Consider the following 27,142-nt stretch of genomic DNA (forward strand, 5'->3'; position numbering starts at 1 on the left):
GACTTGAGTTGTAAGGAAGCACCACACACATGAAGTGAGCAATGTGTTCCTGACTCATATGAATTAATTAATTTTTTTATGTTTCCTTATTCTCCATTGAGAAAACGACTTTTCTTTCTCAAACCTTGGAGGAAACTTAAAGGACTAAAAGAAAGAAAAGAAGAAGCAAACTAAAGATATCATGATGAAGGTAGAAAATGAGTGAAGAAAAACAAGAGCGTGATCACCAATTTATACACTACTAAAGATCTGATAACTAGTGTTTCTAGTGACATGTTGAAAAAGTTTCAAATATAAGTTACATCATTCAAATCAAGAAAATTATGAACATTCATTTCCTTAACAAAAATTATTATATAGTATTGAGAAAATGTAAATCCACTTCATTAAAATGTGTGGTTACCAAATTCTAACCATAGTAATGTTGAGAAGTGCAGTTAAAGCAGTGCATAGACTCTGGTGATTTTGTTTTAAGGACTGGATTGCTTTCAAAGAAATTGGTTGGTCTGAGCTCAAATCCGCCACTCAACGTTGGCATAACTGGAAAATCTTCCTGAGAAGGAACATGATGAAATCCCATGGTGTACCATAATACTATGTCCTTGTTCTCAATCTTTCTATCCCTACACATCCAATTCATGATGTCAAAACATGAGGAATTTTCCAAACATCTTTTTTATGCAAATTGGTTTGTGATTTTAATAACTGACTAACCTGAGACTCCAAACAGCTAAAGTATCATCACCTCTGCTATGATCAACATATAATCCTCCAACCCATTTCTCACTTTTGTTGTACGGTGTCACCCACACATTATAATTAGTGAATGCACCTCTAATTTGTGGATAATCATCACTTACCAAAAGTGGATGCGCAACTGAGCCTGAAATCAAACGGTAGCCAATTGTATTTCCTACTTTAGTTTTCTTATTAGGATTCACCACTAATAACTCAGAAGGCTTCAAACCAATGTTAACTCTTGCATCACTTTCTCTTTTAGCTGTTTCCTTTACAACTGTCCAATAACTTTTCCTTGGTGTTTTGTGGTCTTTCACTCTTACTGTCTCTAAATTTGTCTTGACAAATGAGTTGTCTTCACCATCAATGTCAAGGTCGAGATAATAAGTAATGAAATGGTCATGGTAGACGCCAATGGTGTTATTAGCTAGCAATGTGCCATAGATGTCTTCTTTTATTTGATCTGTGTTGGTATATGTTCCTGCCTTAACCTCTAATATCCCAGTAAGTCCAACCTATTTCAAAATATAGCGTGCAGTTAGTTCATTTCACAATATAGTATAAAACATTTTTGTGTAGAAATCCATACCCCAAGTTTGATGCTACCACTTGGCTTAAACTCCCAATCAATAACATAATCATAATTTCCCACAGTTGAAACAGCTCTCACTACTAAGCTTACATCCGACCTGACCTCAGTTATCTGCAACAAACACAAATATTCATACATCAACTGAAATTCATAAAAATAAAATTTAGAGTTAATGTTTTTCTAAAAACAAAGAAATCACCACTTCATTTGGGATTCCAATTTCTGTGTGACGCCACATGATATCACCAGCATACTTCTCAAAAATGCAGAAAGCATTAGATATCTTAACAGGAGTACCATCTGAACTAGAATAGTATGCGTCTATGAACACAGCATTGGCAGGACAATCAGTGAAAGGCTGTAATGAAGACATAGACTGTCCAAAACCAAATTCCCCACAATCAAAGTATGATGTGTAGTACCATTCCTCCGTTGGGTCTTGGTATGAAACAAACACTTCAGATATGAATCCTTTGTATAGCACCTCGCGATATTTCTGCTTCTCTAGATCATAAATTGATGCCAGAGATATTATTGGGCCAGCCTGAATATCGAATCCCAAATGAAAAACCCAATTGGCCCAACTGATCACAGAAAATGGTCCCTATCATTCATCAAACAACATTAGCTCTATCTATCACCCTCTATGATTGTACTGACTAGATAAGATATTTAGCTAGAGTACAAGAGAAAATGGTCCACTATTGTATAAACCAAACCTGTCTAATTATAATTAACCTTACCTGATAGAGTGACCTTGGATGGTGAAACCAGGTCCATCATGTTGACTGATAGCTATGCCTTTAAGCTTTGGACCAAACGGTGGTTTCATCTTCGAAGCTCGATACTCAGTACCTTCACCTTTCGGCACTGGAACCACATGTTTATCAGAGTAACCAACAATTTTCATTTCATCAAGATCAACCACAGCTGACACACCCTCCAATGGTCTCATATATAAATTAACCGAACCATTCATGTAGTAGCACTTAACTTTCAATGTCCTTTTGGTTTTTTCCTCTCCAAACCAACCTACTGTGAAAGTGGAACACAGAACATGAGATATGTTAAGACCTCTTTTGTTTAGAGAATGTTTAAACGGTTCATAGGTGAATGGTAACTGTGACGCAATGGTTTGTTCATCAAAGGTAAGCATAGGGTAACCGTGTCCTTTGTAGATTTTTGTTGAGATTATGGAACGAGTTGGAAAATCTACTGTGATTTCGAGGGACTGTTTTTGGAACCTGGCTATGACAAAAGCTTGACGAGGTGGTGGTGGAAGAGTTTTGGTTTTTGAGGATAGCCATGATTGGATAACAGGTTTGTCTGGTTCGTGTAATCCTACGTATTGAAAAGTGAGGTTGGAGTGTTTGGTTGAGGTTTGGTATGATTTGTGGATTATGGTACGGACAAGGCTGAACTCTGAAGGGGTGAGAGGGTCAAGTGGGTGAGGATGAATGCTTTCTACTATAGAGCTACATGAGAGCATGAGGAGAAAAAAGAGAAAGAAGTATATAAATTTCATCTTGATCCCTCAGATTGTGGTGAGGGTTTTGGTCAAAGAAGTCAAGTAGTTTATCATGAACCATTATATGTATATGTAGCATATTAGAAGAACTTAATTATTTTTAGGAAAAACTAGATTGGCTTGTACTATAAACATGATTTGATAGATAAAGTGTAAGGCTCTTTAAATAGTAGTCTTTTAAATGGTATAGTCTATAGAAAGTTTTAGATAGAGGTGAAGTAGATTAATATACTTATAGTGATAAATATATGGAGTAGAGAGAAGCGTGTAGAAATCTCACTTAACATGTCTAGAATATTCTATAAATCTATGTAATTCTTCCATATGAGATACAAAGAGGGAAAAACTTGTCAATTATAAATAAAACAAATATAAACAATTAAATAAGCTTGTAAAGTATCCTATCTAACAATAAAAATGATCATTCTATTAAATAGTATTTCCTTTGATCAATATCATTTCATAGCTTGGATGGTCAGTGTGTCTATTGCTAGTATACCTACAATGGGGTGCAGGGGCTACAATGGGTATAGGGATGATGGAAGGGATCTCTGATCAAGTACAATTCTTATAAAGTGACTAAGATTAATGGGAAAGTTAAAAAAAATATGGAAACAATGTATCATTGAAAGTTTGGAAAAAAACAACGATAACTTTTTTGTATACATGATTAGTCTTGAAAAATACATTTTAGAGATTTGGTAGAAACTTTTGTTTTTAACTAGAATGAGGTCATGAATTTGTTGACTAATTCGAATTCATCATGATCACTTTCATTGTAATAATCATCAAATAATAGTGATGTTAATAGTGATGATGATGAATCCGAATTAGTCAACAAATTCATGATTATCAAAATAATCTAGAAGAGAAGGTATCTATGTTATGAAGAACTTAGAACTTCGAACCATGTTCTTTATGTTAAAGATCGAAGAACATTAATTGATCTAAGTTTGTTTTCAAATGTAACATAATTTTTCAGATTATTATTTTCTAAATAAATTTAAATGAATACATGTTCAATGAAGGGTTTGTGAAACAAACAATATACATACGATATAATAAACTCACCTAGATCTTCTGTCAATCTACATAAGAAATTAATGTTGCAAGATTTACAAAAATAAAACATTGCTAAGTCTCAAGAAAGTTTTTTCTTGTGGCTTAGTGTTTTGTTCTTGTCATATATATACACGATTTCACGTACTTAAAAATAGAAAAATGTATGCATTAAAGTCTAACTTATATTTGGCCTATAATAATAAAATCTATTAATACAATCAATATCAATCTCAAATTTGGTATATAATAAAAAAGCTATTAATATTATTGATATCAATTTCTATATGAAGAGATACAATTAATTTTTTGTCTTGATTTACTTGATATGCATTAATTGTATAATCATACTAAATTATAATCATACAATTTCTTCCCTCCAAAATTTTCCCGCCGAAATCTATCATAAATTAATTTAATAAATAAATCATACTATTTAATAAATATAATATTATTTAATAAATAAATAATAAATCATAAATAATACTATTTAATAAATTATATAAATTAAGAAATATAATTTATTCAATTAATATGCAATACGCTCTATCTCTTTCTAACCAAATAGAGAACAATTATTGCATGGACACGAACCTAAATTCATATATTTAGGACCAACCAATAAGAAGAGAGATAATTTAAATTTATTTAAAATTTAATTTCTTTTTTAATTGCCAACATGGAGGGTAGTTGTGATAATGGAGGAGAGAGATAATTTAAATTTTATTATTTAATTAATAAAAAATATGATTGATTGTGTGTAAATCTAAGTGTTATAGCTGTGTCCATCTAAGTATTTTCCCAAATAGATAAGGTTGGAATATGTATTAAGCGGTTAGGAAAATAATAAAGTTTATTTATTAAACAATATCCACATGCTAGAGACTTAATTCTTCTAATGATATTAATAACTTATTCAAATAAAATTTCAATTTTGTTGGTCAATAAAATAAAAAAATAAGCCGTCACCGAACCAGTGTTTTAAAAACCGGACCGGACCAGCCGGTCGGACCGATTAAATCGGGAACCGGCCAGGTAACCGGTCTGGTTCGATTGCTGGATCGTATATGTCATTGAATAGGTGTGAACCGGTCAAAACCGGTGTAAACTGGAAAAACCGGCGGTTTTTCAGAACCGGTGGTTTAAATGCATTTTTAATTTTTAAAAAAAAAAACTTAAAACAACATCATTTTAATTATTTAAAATAAAAAATAAAAAAATAAAAAAAAATAAAAATAAAATATAGATGTTTCGGATGCGGTTAATTTTGTTGCAGAAGATTTTGATATCGATGAAGAAGGAGATACCAACATTGAAATAATTTTTTCTTTGAAATTAAATTTAGTATACAATGAAGTTACTTTATTATAATTTATTCAATTAGATTATTTTGCGATTAAATTTTGTTTGCAAATAAATACTTTGTAATTTTGTATTATTTTATTATGTGTGATACTAATACCTGTGTTTAAAATTGGAATTTGAATTATGAACTTGTGAAGTTATTTAGGATATGATATTTTTTAAAAATTTAAGTGCCAGTTATATATGGTAGAGACTGAATCATCATGTTCGACATGTTTTATACCTATATAGTTTTGTTATAACAACTGGTCTATTCAACCGAGTTATCCAGTTTAATCCGGTTTAGTCATGCGGTTCGACTAGTGACTCAGTGGTTCGACCAATAAACCAGTGACCCAGTACCCTCACCGGTTTGATGTCCGGTCCGGTTTTTAAAACACTGCACCGAACCACTTTCTCCATTTGCAATCTACTCTCCACTCCCTCTATAGTTTGAAAAACCATTGCTATTAAAAAAATGATTTTAATTATTATTATTATTATTATTATTATTATTATTATCATTATTATTATTATTATTATCATTATTATCATTATTATTATTATTATTATTTATTATTACTATTATATTATTATAGAATTAATAATTATTTTATACATATTCACATTATCACCATCACAATTTCATTCTACTATATTTTTCTCCTATCTCTACTACCACCACCATCACTTATATACTTATGTGAAAGAAAATATTTTTAATCTTTAAAATAAAATTTATTTAATTTTTGAAATTATTTTTGCCACTAATAGTATTATTAAATTTTAAACAAAATATAATTATTTGTTATGGAGTTTAACTATTCCTTAATAATATAATTCAATTTTTCAATTCATTAATTTATTACATTTTTTTATTTTTTATCCTTCTATAATTTATTTGTATTTATTAGTTATATATATTTTTTCATTTATTTATTATTTTCCCCTGTTTTTGTTTATCATATTTACCTTTAATTTTAAATTCTTTATTTACATATATACTATAATTTTATTTGTAAAAAATAAATTTATATAAGAATTTATTTATATTTTTATAGTTTGTAATTTTTTAAAAACATATATTTTTTTTCATGAAATACAATCTATTAAATTGTTGATATCTTTTTAAGAAAAAAACAATGAATATAAAGTACATATATTATTTCTTAAGAAAATATTAATCATAATCAAATAACATTTACCGTGCATCGCACGGGTAGACGGCTAGTATATTTTTAATAATATAATTAAATTGAATTATTATTAATAAAAAATAACTTAAATTTATAATTAAAAATTATTAAAGTAAATTTATGATATGCATTTAAAGAATGTGATACTTAATTTTTAAACTATAATAGTGAAATGTAATATATCTCATAGGAATTTTTTAATTATGAAGAGATATAATTGATTTTTTACCTTGATTTCCTTGATATGCATTAATTGTATAATATATTTCTAACAATATAATTAACATGAATTATTATTCATAAAAAATAACTTAAATTTATAATTAAAAATTATTAAAGTAAATTTATGATATGAAATTAAATAATTAATTTAATAATTAATTTTTTAATTTAATAGAGAAATATAAATTGTATTTTAATCCTAATAAATTTGGAATGTTAGACGAATTCGTAAATTAACATACGAATTCTCCAAATAAAGTGAATTCGTAAGTTAACTTACGAATTCACCTTATTTTTTTTAAATTGTGGATTATTTCGTAAATTAACTTACAAAATCTTTTTTTTTTTGAAAATTTCGTAAGTTAACTTACGAAATTGAGGGTATTTTTGGTATTTCACCAAAGGTAAAGAAGACTCCCACTAGGTGGGAAAAGAAAGTTTTTTTTTTTTTTTTTTAAGTTTTTGTTACTGTCTCATCTTATTTCAATGTTATCTATGATCTAAAGTGAAATTAAAACATATAATCAATAAAAACTATTGAGAATTATTTTAATTATTTATTTATTTACATGGGTGTAGTGGATTATTAGTTGTTTTCATATTCATGTGGGTGTAGATTATTTTATTTATTTATTTTGTTTAATTAAAATATAAATGTATTGTTGTAGAAAAATTAATAAAGAGTGAATTATTTTATTATCTATTTATTTTGTTTAATTGAAATATAAATGTATTGTGTGAGAAAATTTAGGAGAAAAATTAGTTATTTTAAATAATATAATTAAAATAAATAAATGATAAATTACTAAATTATAATGTATTGTGGGAGAAAAATTAGTTATTTTAAATAATCTAATTAAAAAATGATAAATTATTAAATTAACTCTAATTTTGGCTTCAAAATTTATTTCAATGACTTGAAAACATTAATTAATAAGATTTATTTATTTATATGGGTGCAGTGGATTATTAGTTGATTTCGTATTCATGTGGGTGAAGTGGATTATTTTGATTATTTATTTATTTTGTTTAATTAAAATATAAATGTATTATGGGAGAAAAATTAGGAGAAAAATTCGTTATTTAAAATAATATAATTAAAATAAATAAATGATAAATTGGTAAATTAAAATGTATTGTTGGAAAAATTAGGAGAAAAAATAGTTATTTTAAATAATATAATTAAAATAAATAAATAATAAATTACTAAATTAACCTAATTTTAACTCCAAAAGTTGTTTCAATGACTTAATAATTTTAGTTAATAAAATAAATTTTTAAATAATATAATTAAAATAAATAAATAATAAATTACTAAATTAATTCTAATCTTGACTCCAAAAAAATATATCAACCACTTAATTATTTTAATTAATAAGATTTGTTTGCAAGATAACTGGCCACCTCCCGTATAAATTCCAATAAAAAAAAGTTGTAATAGGTTGTTTAATGCAGTAAAAATTCAAATTTCTAAACAAGCAAAGTGACTTAGACAGTAAAAAATTCATCTCAGACCCTTGAGACAAGTGGTTTAATTCCTATAACTTTTATATAATTAAAAAAGTTATTGTTTTTAAGTAATGTATTGTACTATTCTATAAATTTCATATAAATGAAAAAAAATTATATTTTGTAAAACAATTAAAAGAAAGATTTGATTACTCTATAAGCAAATTGTACGGTAACAAATTTAAACCTGAATAAATCTATAAAAGGTAACCTCCTCTTTAGGATTTTTATAAGACGGCAGGAACTAATGGCAAAAATAAAGCCGGATGTACGGAAGAAACAACCTAAATCACCATCACCGCGTGGACGGAGGAAACAACCGCGTAAGCGACCTAAACCAACCCTAACACCACGGCGAAAACAACCTGAACCATCACTAACATTATCGCTATCACTGCATGATCATCTTCCCATTGATTTGGTGGAAGAAATTCTCTGTAGACTTCCAGTGAAACCACTCATTCAACTCCGTTGCGTTTGCAAGTCATGGAACTCTCTTATCTCTGAAAATTCTAATTTTGCCAAGAAGCATCTCCTCTTGTCAACCTCAAACCAAGCCCGCCACCATCTCATCCTAAAGACTCTTAAGTTTCTTAATTTACAATCTCCAATCTCCACTATCTTCAACTCCGGAGACGCTACGATCTCCATGTACTCTCTAAGAGAGATTCTCAAGAAAGGAGAATCTGATTGTGATGGCGGTGGTTATGTCTCCACTTGTGACGGCATCCTATGCTATAAGATAGATACTTCTTCTGCTGTTTTGTTTAACCCTTCTATTAGAAAATTCATAATATTACCTCCTTTGGAATTTCCTGACCAAACACAAGCTAATTTCTTATATACATTAGCATATGATAGTTTCATTAATAATTATAAGGTTATTGTTCTTATTGACCATCGTAACAAAAGAGAAGTCAATATTCTTACTTTGGGTACATCTTATTGGAGAAGAATAGACTTTCCAAGTCATGAACAGTTATTATTGGACAAAAATTCTAACTTTGAACTTATGAGTACATCGACGGGAATATTTATCAATGACTCTGTTAATTGGTTGACTTTAGAGTTGATTGTTTCTCTTGATTTGAAGAAAGAGTCGTATCAAAAGCTTTCAGTACCCGTCTCTAATGTTCGATTCGGATCCTCATGTTTAGTTACTTTAGGGACATTGAAGGGTTGTTTGTCTCTTCTTATTCCCATGATGAACACTTTTTCTGATATTTGGATTATGAAAGAATTTGGTAATGAAAAGTCATGGATTAAATTGTTAAGTATTCCTTACATGGAAGCATGGTGCCCTTTTCGCTATAGCAAGGTATTATATATTTCAGAGGACAACCAAGTGTTAATGGAGACTTTTATATGTAGGAAATTAAAATATATGTTAGTTGTTTATGATTGCATAAACCATACTTTTAATTTTCCTGAATTTCAAAACAAGATCCCAGATTATGGTATGGTACCTGAAATCTATGTTGAGAGTTTGATATCACCTTTTTAGATGTTGTGCTAAGTGACTTCATTTAGAGCTCAACTGCAGCTTATAAGTTAACTAATTTTTTTTTAATTTTATTTTATACTTAGGATGATGAATAGTCACTTTACTTTTAATTAACTTGTGTATGGGATATGTCATTTAAAAAATTGTTATGTTAGTTTTCATTTATTTGTTACTTAGAGTGATCGGTTTTGTCACGCTCATTATATTTTACAGGGTTTTTCTAACCTATGCAACATTGCATAGGATAAAGGACAATTAATATACCATTTTTTTTAAATATAAATTACCATATTAATTATTATTTATGTTGATTCATTAATTAGGTGGGAGAGAGAAAATATAAAAAATTACTTTTTAAAAGAAGAATAATTAATATGATAATTTATATGGAAGAAAATAATGTATTAATTGCCTTTATTCTATCCAATGTTGCATAGGTTAGAAAAACCTTATTTTATATAGTAAACAATCATTCAAATCTTCCACCATAAATTATAAATTTCTCTTAATCTTTATTCTACTATTCACGATGTTTAGTTTTCTATCAACCTAAAAAGGAATAATAATAGACTAGGTTGTCATAGTTTCAAATTACATAAAAGTCCACTTTAGTGTAACTAATTTAATTAACAACAAAAAAGTATAATAAAGAAATAAAATGAGTGAAACGTATATTAAGTGATCTCACCTATAAGAAGGTGCACATGTCACATATAATATTACAGTACAAGTCGTCAATATGACGACAATTTAGTCTTTTTGATATTTCCTTTCTTCTAATAATGTGTTTTCTCTTCATCTGATCTACCCTCCTTAATATGGAATCTATCAATCTTCTCTTACTACAAGAAAACTTGATATTTGTCAGGGGTTAAACCCAAACAAAAATAAAACAATGTTGCTTGGGATATATCCCCCTCGCTAAGTGAAAATTATAAATAAATACAAAACCAATTACGTCGGGTATCCCCTCGCAAATAGGGAAGAGGAAATTTTTGAATTTTGAAATGTTGAATTGCGAGGGGTGTACCCCTGAGAAAATAAATTAGTGCCAAATGTCAAGGCAATTAGCGAGGGGCAACCAAGCTATATGTCACGTGTAAATAGCGAGGGGCAACTCCACACCATCTAGATAACTTTATGTCTAGTCAGCCAGTGTGCAGACTGCGCGTGCAGTCTGCATTTTCCAAAGCACAATTTTTTGAGGGGGGACCCCTCGCTAATTATTCATGTTTATTAGCATAATAGCAACATTCATTAGAAGAATTAGAATGATTACAAATAATATGAAATATTTTTTTAATGGTTTTGATAACATTTTTGGAGGTATATCCAAGTCTATGATGCTACAGACTAAAATTAATAGAGACTTAAGAATTATATGTTGTAAAATTTACATTAGTGCTATAAGAAAAAGGAATATAGGAATCCTAACTAAGACTGTACGAGTTATGGTTCACTCTAGCAAACCTAGACATCCTTAATGAAAGTTGTTCCTGAATAATGCAAGAGCAACGATCAAAGATAAGGTTACATTTGTTGTAAGAGGATAGTTGACAAGCAGAAATTATATTGCAAGTAAATTCGGGTACTAAGAGAACATTGTATATATTTATGTGTTTGTGTCAGATATGTTTGATGAAATGTGAGATCCATTAGGCAAATGGATAACAATTAGTTTGATAAAATGATGCGAGTAGAAAATATTAGTGGGTTTCTTAATCCACTCCATTGGGTTAGGGTGCACCCCTTGAAATCCCAAAATTGCCCTCGTCAAAACTGAAAATTAATTTTCAGTACGCACCCTACTTTTTCAAACCAGACCAAAATATGGTGGTACTCCTGAAACATTTTAAGAACGGTCCCGGAAATTTAATTCCGGTATGCTACCAGAAGTTTATTTCTGGTTCTATGCCTGACAATTTGAAGGAAAACCTAACTATAAGCAATATCATTTGAATTTACAATTGTTATTCAAATTTAAATCATGCAACTGTTAAATCGAATTAAAGCAAACAATGCGATCCAAAATAAATTTTATAACAATAGTATTCCTACAACATATCCGGTACAATAAGAAATAAATAAAACAAAGTCAAAATACAACCAAAAATAACTACTGCGTATGGGGTAGCCGATCTGTCACCCTCCACCGCCTCCTATAGATCAGGGCACACTAAGCCTCCTCCAAGACGGCATCCAAAAAACCTTTGGCATCGAATCTTTCATGAAACATCCCTCTCCCGATGCCATCCCTAAGAAGGTGAATGATACGGCGGATCCTAGGCAGCACGTCCTGGATATGATCCACCCTCTCCTCCTCTTCCTCCTCCTCCAGGAGCTCCTGATGAGAGTTGGTTTAGAAAGAATGACACCCATATCAGAAAGTAACCAACGCAACCAAACTATTTTAATAGTTATCGTTGCCATAGCATGATACTCAGCTTCTGTAGATAAACGATAAACGATATCTTATTTCTTACTCTTCCAAGAAATTAGAGAGTCTCCAAAAAAGATACAAAACCATGTGGTAGACTTATGATCTATGGGGTCGCTCACCCAATCAGCATCAGAATAAGCATGTAGTTCTGATGAGGGCGATGAGGGAAAGAGAAGGCTCAAAAAATGGGTGCCCCGAAGATAACAGCATATGTGAAGAACAACTGCCTAGTGCACTATAATAGGAGAGACAACAATCTGACTAACAACATGTACAACATCAGAAATATCTGGTATAATAATCGTAAGGTACATTAGGTTGCCAACTGAAGTACGATATACGGTGGGATATGGCGGAAGAACACCATAGGATGGAGCATATTTCATATTTAACTCGATAAGATCTCGACAGGACTATCTTCTACTCTAGTATGAGAAAGGTGAGTATGTTCAAGAATGTTGGCAATATACTTGGATTGAGAGAGAAGATAGTCTCTAGGAGAGTAGGAAATTTCAATGCCCAAGAAGTAACAAAGAGTGCCTAAGTCCTTCATCTCAAACTATTTGGCTAATTGTAATTTCAAATAGTTAATTCCATTCATATCATCATCTGTAATAATCATATCGGCAATATATAATGAGAGTAAAATACGACCAAGATAAGTGGTCGTGATAAACAAAGCAAAATCATAATCACTAGAGCAAAAGCCATTAGATGTAATCACAATGGTATTCTTCTCAAACCAAGCTCGTGGAGCTTGTTTCAGACCACATAACGTTTTCTTCAACTTACACACTTCCTCTTGATTATGAGAAACACCTTGTAGGGGGTACCATATAAACTTCCTCTTAAAGATCACCATTTAGAAATATATTTTTAACACCCATTTGAAAATATGTCATTGAAGAACAAATGCAACTGCAATAAGAGTGCGAATAATAGTCATCTTAGCAACATGAGCAAAATTTTCTTCATGGTCCATACCATATTGCTTAGAGAACCCCTCGGCAACAAAACGGGCTTTGTAGCGCTCAAGTGACCCATCAGACTTAGTTTTGATCTTGTATATCCAACTAGACCCAATAGAATGTTTTCCAAGAGGAAAAGGTATTAATTCCCAAGTATATGTTTTATGCAAGGCTAAAAGTTCTTCTTTCATAGCCTGCTGCCAAAGAGGGTCAAGAATAGCCTCTTTATACAAAGAAGGCTCAGAAAAACTATGTATAGAGGTTAGATAAGAAGTAAAAGGAGAATATTAAGTGCAATAGACATAATCAGGAAATTGAGTAGAGTTACGGTCACGAGAGAGATAATGGGGAGGTAGAGGGTCAATAATCGTAGGAGGTTCTTGGCTAGCTAATAAGTGCCAAAATATCGATATTTTGAGTATATTATTTGTGGCACTTATCGATTCTATTCTTATGGTTTTTGTAATAAAATCCTAACTTTAGTGTAAATATGTGCATACTTGTGTTTTTGATTCATTTTTATACCAATTAACAGTTTTCCATTCATTTTATAGGTATTCATGCATATTTGAAGCATTGAGTAATAGAGACCAAAGGCTAAGCTTCAAGAATCCAAATTTTACCAATTCCACAAAGAATAAGGATCAAAATAAGGATGATAAAAATCATCAATTTGGTTACCATTTAATCATTATTATATAGATCATTGAATAAGCTTTCCAACGCTTCGAACCGGGCGCAAATCGGAGTTACGGTTCTCGAGTTATGGCGAAAACAAAATATGTTTTTTTTCATGACAGTAGAGTCCGCTAAGCGGATCTCTGTGCCGCTAAGCGAGCTGAAGATTGTCAGACTTGTTAAAAAGGGAAAAAAACACATTTTTAGGTCATGGGTTGGGTATTTTTGAGTCCCAACACCATCAACATCATTTTTTTGTTAGATTAGCTTAGAAAACAACTATGGAGCTTGCATTTGGATGATCAGAGGTGGATTGCTCATCAATCGGAGCTGACAACCCGAGAGATCTTCGGTTCATTTCTCATCTTCTTTGTGTATTCTCTTATAATTGGGTTTTGTGTGTGTATTTACTTTAAACTCATGTATATTTGTCTCCCATGGCGTTATATTTAACTTGCTTTATAAATCTGTGTTGATTGTTGTCTTAGATTTTTGCTTTGTGCTTGGGATTTGGGTTGTTTTAGAGATAAACTTCTTAAATCCTTATCTAGGATGATTATCTGTTAGTTTCTAAACTCTAGAGATAGATTTAGAGCTAGCATTCACTATTTGTATCTGTACGTAATGCTTTCGTGTTTGAGCGGCACACGAGAGATCGTCGACGTGAGAATACAGATGTTCTCGCGACTCTGCGTTAGAGATAACCTTAGTTGTGAATTGTCTCGTAGGTGCTTCAGAGATGAACACTTATGTGAGAGATATGTGATAACATAGACGAATATCATGGGTTGAGTATAATTGGTTGACAAGTTTAAGTTTGTAAGAAGTAGATCATATGCAAAGCTTGACAAGTCTTATCTTTCCGGAGAATGAATTCTTTTCTGTTCATATATTTTACTTTTCCGTTCTTATACTTTTGTCATTCAAACCCAATTTCGAAACCGTAGAAACTATTGAATGGCATTATCACCATCTTTTTGGACACGATAAATCCCAGATAAATATTTCCTAAACTTTTGTTGCTTGCCGTTATGCCTGCTTCAACAAAATGGCGCCGTTGCCGGGGATGGTTGTGAATTGCATCGCAATAGTTTTCGTGGTTTTGAGCTTTGTATATATCATATATATTGTATAATTTCACGTGTATATATATATATATATATATATATATATATATATATATATATATATATATATATATATATATATATATATATATATCCTTATACATGTTTACTTGTTTATGTTCACCATATAGGTTTACTTGTAAATGTTACATATAAGTATACTTTTGTTGGTGAATGTTGGTGAAACATGTTGATATCGGATTAGCTCTTTAATTACAAATCTTCACTATTCAACTTGTGCATCCAACATTCACCAACTTTCTCTTTGTGTATGTTAATAGTTATATGTATTTCATGTTTGTATTTATGTGTTTGTTCATGTACATATTTGTATACTTGTGTTTTCCTTTATGTTTGTTTAATCATTGTATATATTTGTACCCATAACGTTTGTTGTGTGGTTGGTTAGAACACTTTCTTTAGGCTTGTGCGATGAGATGTCACCATGGCATGAGGAGAGGAGGCTACTTTCCAAACACCGAAACAATAAAGGCGTCGAGCTAACGACGTAAATGGTTGTAAATATTGTTTATATTTTTGTTTATGAGGAATTTAGGTGAAGTGGTGAGTGATTAGAATAGTTGGTGTAGTTATGATTTTTCTGAGTTTTGCTGTGTCCGCGAAGCGGAGCAGAGCTCGCTAAGCGAGCATAGAAAAATTTTGTTTTCTAACTTTGTATCAGTGGGGTTCCTATTCCACTTGGTTCACTCCTTTTTTCCACTTTCACCAAGGCTAATTAGTAATACATATTAGTTTTTCTAATTCTTTTATTGGTTGTTTGTACTCAAATTTTGTCCGTTAATCGAAGATTTTTGAGGTGATTTTCCAAAGCTTGAGTGTTTCAACTTGCGGATGTATGGTAGAATATTGTTTTTGAAGTTGTATCATTCAAGGTACTCATTTATCACTTTCTATAGCATAGCATGTTTAGGAAACTTTTCATTTGTACAATTATCATGCCATTCATTCTTTTGCATTACTTGCTTGTTGATTGAATCACTTTAGTTCCCAAACCATAAATGCGAGGAAGCTTTCCATTGTTCATATATGTTGGATGCCACAATCTTTGTTTTAACTGGATTTTATTATGCTTAATCTTTTGTTTATGTTGATTTTATGAAAGCATGAAAAGGATCAAGGCATTTTGTTTCATTTTGAGCACAACCACCATAACCAAATAGTTAAATTTACCTTGTGAGTGTGTGATCATTTGTTAACCCTTTTGATCCTTTTTGTCAATGTCCAGTTGTTTTTGCTAAATGCTTATATTTGAGTGTTTAGTTATCATTTTTGCATGGATGATTGATTCTTTGTTTTCTTGAACCCTCAACCATGATTTTTGGTATGAATTTTTACCTTACCTTAGAAAGTAGGGAGTATTCACATGATGATGTGGTTGAATTCAAGTTGGGTAGAGAAATGGTTTCTACTTATTTGGTTGTTGCTATGAGGTTGAAAAGAAAGAAAAAGAAAAGAAAAAAAGTGAAAAGAAAAAGAAAGAAAAAAGTGAAAATTTTTTGAAAAACAAAAAGAAAGAGAAGCAAACAATTGTGCTAATAAGTATTGTGATTGGTTTGAGAAACTTGTGGTTAAGGAGGAAGTTTAATCGAGATTTTGTTGCTTGGAACTTTGTGGATTGATCACTCCCTTAGGTTTAGGCAAGTTTTTGTTTCGATTAGACTTAGGACTTATCCCTTGTTTGTTAACCAAGCCAAATTACAACATTAAAAAGCCCTTGTGATTCTTACTTGTATCTTCAATATGATTTTTGGATGAATGCATAATTTAATCTTTTGTTTGCAAGATTGTTGGATGAGTGTTAAAAGTCCTCATTTTGGGTGTTATTCATCCATTGATGAAATTTTGATAGGTGTGATTCATGATGTGAGCATGTATTGTTTTAGAATGTTTTGCATGATTTTTGTACTTAGGATTCGTTTCGTTTACATGTTGTCGTTGTAGGATAGTGGTAAGTATTTACTTTGTTTATACGTTTTTGTATTGAGCCATACATTTGTTTTTTGTTTTCAAAACTTGTTGATTCACAATTCTTAGGTTTATTACTTTTGATTCTTTGATTTATTTGACATTGTTTGAGGACAAACAAAGTTTCAAGTTGGGGAGAGTTTGATAAGAGCCAAAATGTCGATATTTTGAGTATATATTTGTGGCACTTATCGATTCTATTCTTATGGTTTTTGTATTAAAATCCTAACTTTTGTGTAAATGTGTGCATACTTGTGTTTTTGATTCATTTTTATACCAATTAATAGTTTTTCATTCATTTTATAGGTATTCATACATATTTGGAGCATTGAGTAATAAAGACCAAAGGCTAAGCTTCAAAAATGCAAATTTTACCAATTCCACAAAGAATAAGGCTCAAAATAAGGATGATAAAAATCATCAATTTGGTTACCATTTAATCATTATTATATAGATCATTGAATAAGCTTTTCAATGCTTCAAACCGAGCGCAAATCGGAGTTACGGTTCTCGAGTTATGGCGAAAACAAAATCTATTTTTTTTCATGACAGTAGAGTCCGCTAAGTGGATCTCTGTGCCGCTAAGCGAGCTAAAGCTTTTCAGACATGTTAAAAAGGGAAAAAAACACATTTTTAGGTCGTGGGTTGGGTATTTTTGAGTCCCGACACCATCAACATCATTTTTTGGTTAGATTAGCTTAGAAAACATCATATGAGAATGAAATTTTTACGTGAGAACATGAGAATGAATATGAACCATTACATTTTAAAATAAATGATGGAGATTATGTGTCCTTTTAATTTAAACTTGCAACATTAATCTCTCTCTCTCTCACACACACACACACTGAGAAATTAATGTTGCAAGTTTCATAAAAACAAAATATTGGTAAGTCACAAGAAACATTTTTCTTGTGGCTTAGAAATGTTATGTTCTTGTAACAACAACATAACAACATACGACAAAAACACAATAACAACAACATACAATATGTATGAACATTTATGACAAAATAACAACATACTTAAAACATATGTGTATACAAGATGAATGAAATTTACACAATAACTTTATACTTCTTGTACTGTTTCTCCATAGCAATACATTTTGGAAGAATAAACTGCAAGTAAAAAACATAAAAGAAAATCAAATTCGGAAACAACAACTTTGACATTTGGAAGAGAGAAAAGCCCTAACATTTAGTTTGAATAAAATATTAGTTTGAATAATATTTCGAACCAATGAAAGGGTGATTATTTTCCCACGGTTTTGCTTCTCAACCATGATTATATTCAAACAATTTTTATTTAAAAAATAAAAATGAAATGTTATGACATCTATTGCAAGATAGATTCAGACTGAAGTGATCTTGGCCACTAGAGAAAAAGTGTCTCCATAATCAAGATCAAATATTTGTGTGTATCCTTTGGCTACTAAACGAGCTTTCAAAAGGTAGATCTGACCACTTGGTCCAATTTTCACTCTATAATCCCATCGGCATCCCACTGTAATTTTGTCTGGAGGTAAAAAAACAACACCTAAGTGTTATTTGAATGCAATGCAGCCATTTCTTCCACCATCGTTTAATGCCAATGGGGATTAGTCATAGCTTCACCTATAGACTTAGGAATAAACACATAATCTAGAGCAGAAACAAAAGAGACATGGAAAGTAAATAGACAGTCATAATTTAAAATACATGAATATTTAACATTAGGATGATGAGACCAAATACCTTTTTGTAATTCTATTTGAAGGTTAAGTTTGGGTAGCATAACTAGAGGAGTTGTTGGAGCAGGAGATGCTTATGGTTGATCAATATCATTTCGTACCTCAGATGGTCAGGGTGTTTGTTGCTAGTATACCTACAATGGAGGTGTAGGGGCTGCAATGGGTATGGGGATGATGGAAGGGATATATGGATCATCTGAAATAGAATTCTCATAAAGTGACAAAGAGGCATAGAAGAATGAAGAAGTGTCAAAGAATATGACATCAGAGGAAATAATGTTTCATTGAAGTTTAGAACAAAAATAATGATATCTTTTTTGTATACATAATTAGTCTAGAAAAATATATTTTAGAGATTCAGTAGAAAGTTTTGTCTTTAACTGGAATGAGGTCATGAAGTTGTTGACTAATTCGAACTCATCATCATCACTACCATCGTAATAATTATCAAATTATAATCAGGTTGATAGTGACGATGATGAATTCAAATTGGTGAACAAATTGGTGATTATCAAAATAAACTAGAAGAGAAGAAATCAATGTTATGAAGAACTTAGGACATTGAATCATGTTCTCTATGTTAAAGATCGAAAAATATTGATTGATCTAAGTTGGTTTTCAAATATAATTTAATTTTTTCAGATTATTATTTTCTAAATAAATTTAAATGAATGCATGTTTAATGAAGGGTTTATGAAACAAGCAATTTACATACAATATAATAAACTCAACTGGATCTTCTGTCAATCTACATAAGAAATTAATGCTGCAAGATTCACAAAAATAAAACATCGCTAAGTCTCAAGAAGGTTTTTTTTCTTGTGACTTAGCAATATTTTGTTCTTGTCAACAAAGTAACAACAACATAGCAACTCATAAAATGTTTCATGAACTTACCTTTTATTGAAAAGGTTCGTGGAAAATGAAGTTGATCTACTTTGTGTTGCTATGAAAAAATACAAAGTCGATGAAGCTTCCACAATAGCTTTATTCTTGTATTTTTTTCTCAATAGCAACACAAATCATTTGTGAATCACACTCATTCTCTGTGACTTAACAATGTTTTGTTCTTTGTTCTAAGAAACATGTATCAACAACAATAACATACATTAACATTTATCAATATTTATTAACAAAACCAGAATATACAACAACATATCAACTCATAAAATATAGATTCGAATGTACCTTTATTGAAAAGATTCATGGAAAATGAAGACATCTTCTTGTGTTGTTTCTCAATAGCAACACAAACCATTTGTACAAGTCAAAAATCACCATATGGAGTTGAGATAACACAAAAAAACGAAAATCATGCAAGTTGAAAACTCTTGGTAATACTAAATAAAACGATAAAGAAGAAAGCATAAAAAAATCAAAGATAATGAAAGTGAAAAATCTTTGTAAATCACATAAAAATGGAAGAATGTTTATGAAGAGGAAGAAATAAAGATAGAGTGTATAAACTTGATTACCTTTTAGTATGAAGAAGATAATGAGGATGTGTTTGCTGCATGTGGAAGAAATAAATGTTAGGATTTTGTTTGAGAGTGACAGCTACTGTGCTGAAGCTTAATAACTTCGATTATATATATATATATATATATATATATATATATATATATATATATATATATATATATATATATATATATATATATATATATATATATATATATATATATATATATATATATATATATATATATATATCTGTGTGTGTGTGTAAGACTTTTCACCACAACTGTTAACAAATCGTGATAAAAAGTAAGTACTATTCTCAACGGTTTTTAGTAATAATCGCACTAATAAGTAATTTAATATTAATATAGTTATATGACTATAAGGACATGCCTTTTTTGTAACGAAAAAAATAAAAAATTTGTTGGTGCTGGAAATCGAAGTAATTAACTTTTAATCTATTACAACGGTTGATATTAAAGACCGTGAATAAAATATATGATAATAAAATAATAAATAATCCAGACAAGCGAAAATAAATTATTACTACGGTTCTTTAAACGACTGTAGTAATATAATGTTACCAAAGATATAGTTTGTTGTAGTGGTGATTGATATTTATTTGAAAGCAGATATTTTTTGGAGGCTGCATCTTCTTTCCTCTCTTGTGGAAATGACTCCACTCCTTTTAATTTTTTTAGGACTTCTTGTTTGAGAAAACTCAAGAAGAAAGGCAACTTGGAAACATATTTTGAACAAGTTGGATCATAGACTTTCATCTTGAAAAGGAAAGAATCTATCTATATGGGGCAGGGGTCACTCTAATGAATTTTGTTTTGAATAATGTGCCTATCTACCAATTCTTATTTTTTAAGGCTCCTAAAATGGTGATTTTAGATATTTGTAGGATGGAAAGGGCTTTCCTTTGGCGAGGTACAAAGAATAAAAGAATGATAAATTGGGTGTATTGATCTAAAGTCTCTTTGGAGAAGAATCTTAGTGCAGGTTTGGATTAACTTTTACAAGCTTCAAAAGCACTTCTAGTGCACTTTAACTTGAAAATTGTTTTTTTTTGTTTGGATACTTTTTTAAAATCAATTCTCCTACTCCAAAAGCAATTTTAGTAGAAGCTACAATTCCTAGCTTTTGAGTTTATTAGAATCAATTCTACATATATTATATATTATTTATTACAACTCTTTTAAATTTTTCTTCTTTATCCTCTTTAATTTTCATCAATTACTTCTTTTCTTTTTTATTTGTATTAGAATTTATTACCATTTTGGTAATTATGCAATTCAAAATCACTTTTGTTAAAACTATCCAAACGACATTAATCGATGACAATCACTTCTATATCATTGTATCCAAACATAAATCAACTATTTTAAACTCAATTCTGGTGAAATCAATTATACTAAACTCAATTCTCCCAGAATCAATTCTGTCCACCGTCAATCCAAACTGGTTTAGGAGTGAAGAATAGTGAATATTTCAACTATCCCTTTTGACCAAGTGGAAGGGGATAAGTTTAAATGAAAAGGAAATAAATTGGAAAAAGGCCTTATAGCTTTTAGATATGGTGGTATTTAAAAGCAAGTAGTTGAAGGCATTAACAATCGTAGGTGGAAGATCAAGACTAGTTTGCTAGTAATCAAGACTAGTGCACAACCAACTTTATTTGAAATATATAAAAAAAGAATTACAAAGAAAATTTATACTAAGCACACCCAAATAAAATACATAATAACAATCTAAAGCCAACTTTATATTAAAGGCACAATAAACCACAACAAAGAAATTGATCTTTATTTTATTTTATATTAACCATAAGTTAATTATCTAATAGGAAGTCCTAATTCTGGTAACATGAATTTCGACCTCCATAATTATAGCATTATTTTTGACATATCCATTTGCTTTTTTGTTGAGTTCACTTAGAGATATGAATTTTGTAAATCCCTTAATATTATCTGACCCAATCCAGTTGTTTACTGTAGCTGAAAAAAATACAACTTAACATAAATTTTCAAATAAATAAAAATAACAATTAAATGTTATATACTAACTAAAATCAAAGTGTAAAAAAACTCCAAAAAAAAAAAATTAGTAAAAAACATTAGTATATGCTTAAATAGATTTAAGATAAGATATCATTAGAATATAATTGTAATTAAAAACCACTTATGTTATAAAAACAAATTTCCAATATTTATATTTTTTAAAATTGATCAAAATCTTTTAAGAAGTTCTTGGTTGTTTCAAAAATGATAGAAATTGTTGTTTAAACATGAAAATTATGTGATTAAATATCAAAACAACAAAAAAGAGGTTGTAAAAGATCATTACCTGAAGCCCCAATATATTTGTCCGCCGCAGCTGAAAAAAAATACAACTCAACATAAATTTTTAAGTAAACAAAAAATAATATTATAATATTTATGTCACAAAATCGGTGAAGTATCGATCAAGAGCAATTGTATTTACTTAAATAAATTATAAACCTATATTAATATCAAAATAAATTTAGGATAAGATATACATAGAATAAAAATTTTATTTGATATAATTTTTTTTGAAATCATTCATTATTTTAAACTTTTATATTATGTTCAATTTGTTGAAAAATGTTTAAAAGTGGGTGTAAATATCAAAAGAATAAAGAAGTGTTGGTGGAAATATTTACCTGTAGCTCCATACATCATGTTTACTGCAGATGAAATAAAATAACATATAAGTTAGCATTAAATTTTATATAGTTAAAAATCATTAAAATAAATTAAAATATAAATTGTGTTTAATTGATATACACTGTCAGTGTAAAAAATTTTACACCATCATTACATCATGGACATTCAACTGTATTACTTAAAAGAAGTTAAAATAAAAGTCAAATTTTTTATACTTATCAATGGTTGTGATTCACTGACAGTGTAAAAAATCTTTACACTGTCAGTGTATTTCAATTAAATTCATATAAATTTAGATTTAAACATTAAAAATAATGAAGTTATTATTAGATCATTTAAAAGTCACTCAGAATTAATAATTAATTCTAATGTCTGATTAATTTTTTGAATTAATAAAGAATAGGTCATAGAAAATCATTACCTGAGCCTTTAACCAAATCGCTTTCCACAACTGAAAAAAATAATTATAAAACTTATCATTTGGTTTTATATAAATAAAAATTTACATTATAATTCTTATGCCCCAAAAACAATGTTATAGTTTTACTTTAAAATCAATTTTTTTTAAAGGGCTCCATAAATTTAATGTTTGCTACAGTATTGAAAAAACTCGACAATGTGTTATTTGAACATAAAATTTGTTTGATTAAATATCAAATTAACAAAGAAATGGTCATAGAAATAATTACCTGAGGTTCCAAACAACTTGTTTGCTGTAGAAAAAATAGATAACTTAACATAAATATTTGAATTGATAAAAATCTAAATTACATTTCTTATTAAAGCAAAATAATAGTATCAAAACAATATCTTCAAAATAAGAAGCTTTTATAAACAACAATAATTTTATAAACAACAATAATATATGTTTAAATAAAATTATAAACTTGTATTAAAATAAATTTATGATATGTTGTCACTAGAATGAAATATATATATATATATATATATATATATATATATATATATATATATATATATATATATATATATATATATATATATATATATATATATATATATATATATATATATATATATATATATATATATATATATATATGAGTTAGAGTTAGAGTTACAAACCATGAAAGAGGAATAAATATTCAAATTATACTGAAACAAATATTAGGTATTTTTAAACAATTGAATATAAAAGTCACTCAGATTTTAAAATTAATTTTTAATTTTTTATTTGTTTCTCATAATTGATCCAAATCTTTAGATTTTTGCTCATTTCTTACCAAAATACTACAAAGTAATATAAATATAAAAATTGAGTGATTAAAGATTAAAAAAGGAACCGACCATAGAAAACTATTACCTGAGGCTTTAAACAAATTTCTTGCCACACCTGGAAAAAAATATATAATTTATCATAAGTTTCTAAAAAAAAGCAAAAGTTATATTATAATTCTTATAGCCCAAAATTAGTATGTCAAAAAAGTATTAAAATTAAGAATCATTGATAAACAACATTAGTACCTTTTTATGTAAATTATCAATCACAATTAAGTTTACTTATATAAATATTAGATATTTTGAAAAGGTACAATTATTAGGCATACAAACTTAAAATGTCATTTACAATGTATTATATGTTCTAAAAATTGATCAAAATATTTTACCTTTTACTCATTTAGTGAACAAATTCTACAAAAATTTACTAGAACATGAAATTTGTATGATTAAATATAAAAATTATAAAGTGTCCATAAATATCATTACCTGTTACTCCAGTTATCTTTTTTGCTGCAGGTAAAAAAATTATACAACTTAGCACAAATTATACAACATAAAGTTTGTTTGATCAAATATTAAAATATCATAGATATGGTCATAGTAAATCATACCAGTAGCTCCAATAAAGTCTCTTGCTGTACCTGAAAAAAATAATATACATAATATTTATTAATAAATAAATAAATAAATAAATCATAATATAATTCTTATGACCTTGATATCAGGTAATAAACAATTACCTGAGGGACGAAACCAAGCACTTCCTGCAGCATAAAAAGTTATACAACTTAGCATAAATTTTTAAATTAAAAAATGTCCTATATTATAATTCTTATGTCTCAAAATTAGTAATAAAAAACCCAAAATAAGAAGAATTGATAATTAAACAAAATTAGTACCTGTTTCTAAATGATATTTATTATGACGTTGGTCTAAAATTTTTAAAGTGTAATTTGCAAACACAGTTTTGTTTGCTCCACAATTTTTTAGCTCTAAGTATAAAGATAGATATTCATCTCTGGTCTCATTATCACTTCCTCTAGGATAAACCCTTAAACTCCTGCAAATATAATAAATTGCACAAAACAATATTTTAATTATAAAATTTAATTAATTGAAATTCGCTAATAAACGGTAAAATTGATATCTCAAAATTAGTCTATTTTTATACCAGTCTCTTTCGCCAACGGCTATGGTTCCAGAATCATAGCCAGAGAGGTCATTCAATGATGATAAGTTCTCAAGAGTCCAACTGAAGGAATCCTTGGTTGGATTTTTGATCATATAAAGACTTTCCGATTTATTAGAATGGCGAATCACAAAAACTTCGACTCCAAACTCACAATAATCTTTAACAAGAAATCCATTAGATGAACTTTTGAAATCCCTCAATGAAATTAATTGCTCAAAACCCCATTTTGTTTTCTTTTCACTAAATGTTCTCACAGCATCACCAGCATCTACAATAATCAATGAACACAAAAAAAAAATTTAAAATTTGTGCCTAATTCTTTTACCACAAAATTTAGTGATAATTTTAGATATATTTTTATGTAAATTTTTATCAGTGGCTTAATTTTTTCAATTGTGAATTTTTTTATATACCTTGGATGGTCAAATAATTGCCATGTTTCTGATCAACCACGAACAATTTAAAGTTTACATTAACCTCCCAATCGCGAGGAAGCTTCTCTGTTTCTACAATTTTCAGAAATAAAGATATATAACCATTCTCATCCTTTTTCGAATTATCACCCGGATGGAGTACCAATTTCCTATAACACAAAACTCAAACATAAGTTTGGTAAATTAATGATTTTATACAAATTATAAAATTTAATATTCTAATGAGCAAAAAGGAAAAAATGCAAGGGTAAGGAAATAAAACTGACCATTTGTAATCACCAGCTTGAAAAACACCAGACTCATACTTTTTGTTCATTAGTAAGGAATATGATTGGATCTTAAACAAGTAATCAGCTGGTGGTAGATTTCTCTTTGATCTAAAAATACCTACATTTATATAAGGTACAACATTTCTTTGAATTTATTGAATATTAGCAAAAATAAAAATTATACTATATGATAAAGAAAAATAAGTTTAAGAAAAATTCATACCAACACCATTGTGAGAACTTGAAGTTGGCTTGCATATGCAAATGGTCTCCATTTTAAACAACACTATTTTCTCAGTCTTATGTGTTAAAGGTGATGTGTAATTGAGATGAGTGTGAGATGCCAATATATAGTCATTTTGTGATGAAAAACTTTAATTAAAAAAGATTGACTAGAGACTTTCATTAAAGAATGACCAACAAATTCAATTAAAGAATGACCAAATATTTTCATTTGGAAAGACCAAATCATTAATAAGGCAATACTAATACAATGGTGATCACATCATCTTGGTGCATAAGAGCCATTTAACAAACACCCAAAACAAAACTATAGTTAATTAACATTTCCCAAAGACTTGAATTAAATAAAGACAGAAGACTTAATTTGGAATGATCGATGCAAGGATGTTTTTTCTTACTAAAACAGTGGATGGTTGTTGGGTTCTCTCCCAAGTGAGACCCACACGTTAAAACAAATACAAAAGAAAAGAAATCTAGATATAGATAAATGAATGAGATAATGTAATGTGCTTGGTCCATGTTGGTTGCCAAAGTAAATTATAAGTAAAAATGATATCTACTAGTGACTCAAATGATGTCTACTAGTAAAAAATAACATCTTTTATAACTAAAATGTTATTTTGACACTAAATTTTTACTTTTACATTGTACGTCACATTTACGCTTTTGACTCAACAGAGCGAAGACCTTGCAAAATTCTTTACCAAAATCATTTATGTTGGTAAATGCACTTTCTTAATTTGCACAAATAAGAAGTCATATTAGTTCATTATCATTCTTTGAGTCTTGAAAACTAAATACACTAATATTGTAATTAGTCCAACGATATTTTATTTTTAAGTTTATTTATTTTTATACAGAAATCTATTAGAATTTCATCGTTTAGAAATGAAGAAAATGTTATTTTTATACAGAAATCTATTAGAATTTCATCGTTTAGAAATGGAGAAAATGTTATTTTTATACAGAAATCTATTAGAATTTCATC

The 27,142-nt window shown here is 29.0% G+C and overlaps 3 protein-coding genes across 4 annotated transcripts; 1 reads left to right on the plus strand and 2 right to left on the minus strand.

Annotated features, from left to right (window-relative positions):
* Positions 1-250: 250 nt before the first annotated feature.
* On the minus strand, positions 251-3,031 carry LOC131640517 (amine oxidase [copper-containing] alpha 2, peroxisomal-like). 2 transcript variants are annotated; one of them, XM_058910918.1, is made up of 5 exons: positions 2,074-3,031; positions 1,530-1,914; positions 1,328-1,441; positions 715-1,253; positions 251-623 (listed from the first exon to the last, which is right to left on the minus strand). In XM_058910918.1, exons 1-5 carry the CDS (start codon positions 2,853-2,855, stop codon positions 410-412), a joined length of 2,034 nt encoding a protein of 677 aa, XP_058766901.1. In that variant the 5' UTR covers positions 2,856-3,031; the 3' UTR covers positions 251-409. The 2 variants fall into 2 exon arrangements, with proteins under 2 accessions (XP_058766901.1, XP_058766902.1); XM_058910919.1 differs by having other exon boundaries at positions 1,530-1,934; positions 2,074-2,211.
* A 5,404-nt stretch (positions 3,032-8,435) lies between these two features.
* LOC131640524 (F-box/kelch-repeat protein At3g23880-like) lies at positions 8,436-9,692 on the plus strand. The gene has a single exon (XM_058910924.1). The coding sequence runs from the start codon at positions 8,436-8,438 to the stop codon at positions 9,690-9,692; it is 1,257 nt and encodes a 418-aa protein (XP_058766907.1).
* A 12,045-nt stretch (positions 9,693-21,737) lies between these two features.
* Positions 21,738-26,253, minus strand: LOC131640518 (uncharacterized). Its single transcript, XM_058910920.1, has 14 exons — positions 26,135-26,253; positions 25,909-26,029; positions 25,622-25,791; positions 25,188-25,476; positions 24,916-25,076; positions 24,757-24,780; positions 24,628-24,657; positions 24,503-24,526; positions 24,099-24,128; positions 23,464-23,487; positions 23,196-23,225; positions 22,771-22,794; positions 22,434-22,463; positions 21,738-22,084 (listed from the first exon to the last, which is right to left on the minus strand). Exons 1-14 carry the CDS (start codon positions 26,184-26,186, stop codon positions 21,927-21,929), a joined length of 1,167 nt encoding a protein of 388 aa, XP_058766903.1. The 5' UTR covers positions 26,187-26,253; the 3' UTR covers positions 21,738-21,926.
* Positions 26,254-27,142: the final 889 nt, after the last annotated feature.

The sequence above is a fragment of the Vicia villosa genome, unplaced genomic scaffold, assembly GCF_029867415.1.
Source record: "Vicia villosa cultivar HV-30 ecotype Madison, WI unplaced genomic scaffold, Vvil1.0 ctg.003183F_1_1, whole genome shotgun sequence".
NCBI classification, from domain to species: domain Eukaryota; kingdom Viridiplantae; phylum Streptophyta; class Magnoliopsida; order Fabales; family Fabaceae; genus Vicia; species Vicia villosa.

Coding starts and splice junctions, on each gene's coding strand:
- LOC131640524 (XM_058910924.1), top strand. CDS start 8,436: ATGGCAAAAATAAAGCCGGATGTACGGAAGAAACAACCTAAATCACCA.
- LOC131640518 (XM_058910920.1), bottom strand. CDS start 26,186: ATGGAGACCATTTGCATATGCAAGCCAACTTCAAGTTCTCACAATGGT. Junction 25,077..25,187: donor GCCGTTGGCGAAAGAGACTG/GTATAAAAATAG, acceptor TTATATTTGCAG/GAGTTTAAGGGTTTATCCTA. Junction 24,527..24,627: donor AGACTTTATTGGAGCTACTG/GTATGATTTACT, acceptor TTTTACCTGCAG/CAAAAAAGATAACTGGAGTA.
- LOC131640517 (XM_058910918.1), bottom strand. CDS start 2,855: ATGAAATTTATATACTTCTTTCTCTTTTTTCTCCTCATGCTCTCATGT. Junction 1,442..1,529: donor TTGGAATCCCAAATGAAGTG/GTGATTTCTTTG, acceptor TGTTTGTTGCAG/ATAACTGAGGTCAGGTCGGA. Junction 624..714: donor TTAGCTGTTTGGAGTCTCAG/GTTAGTCAGTTA, acceptor TTGGATGTGTAG/GGATAGAAAGATTGAGAACA.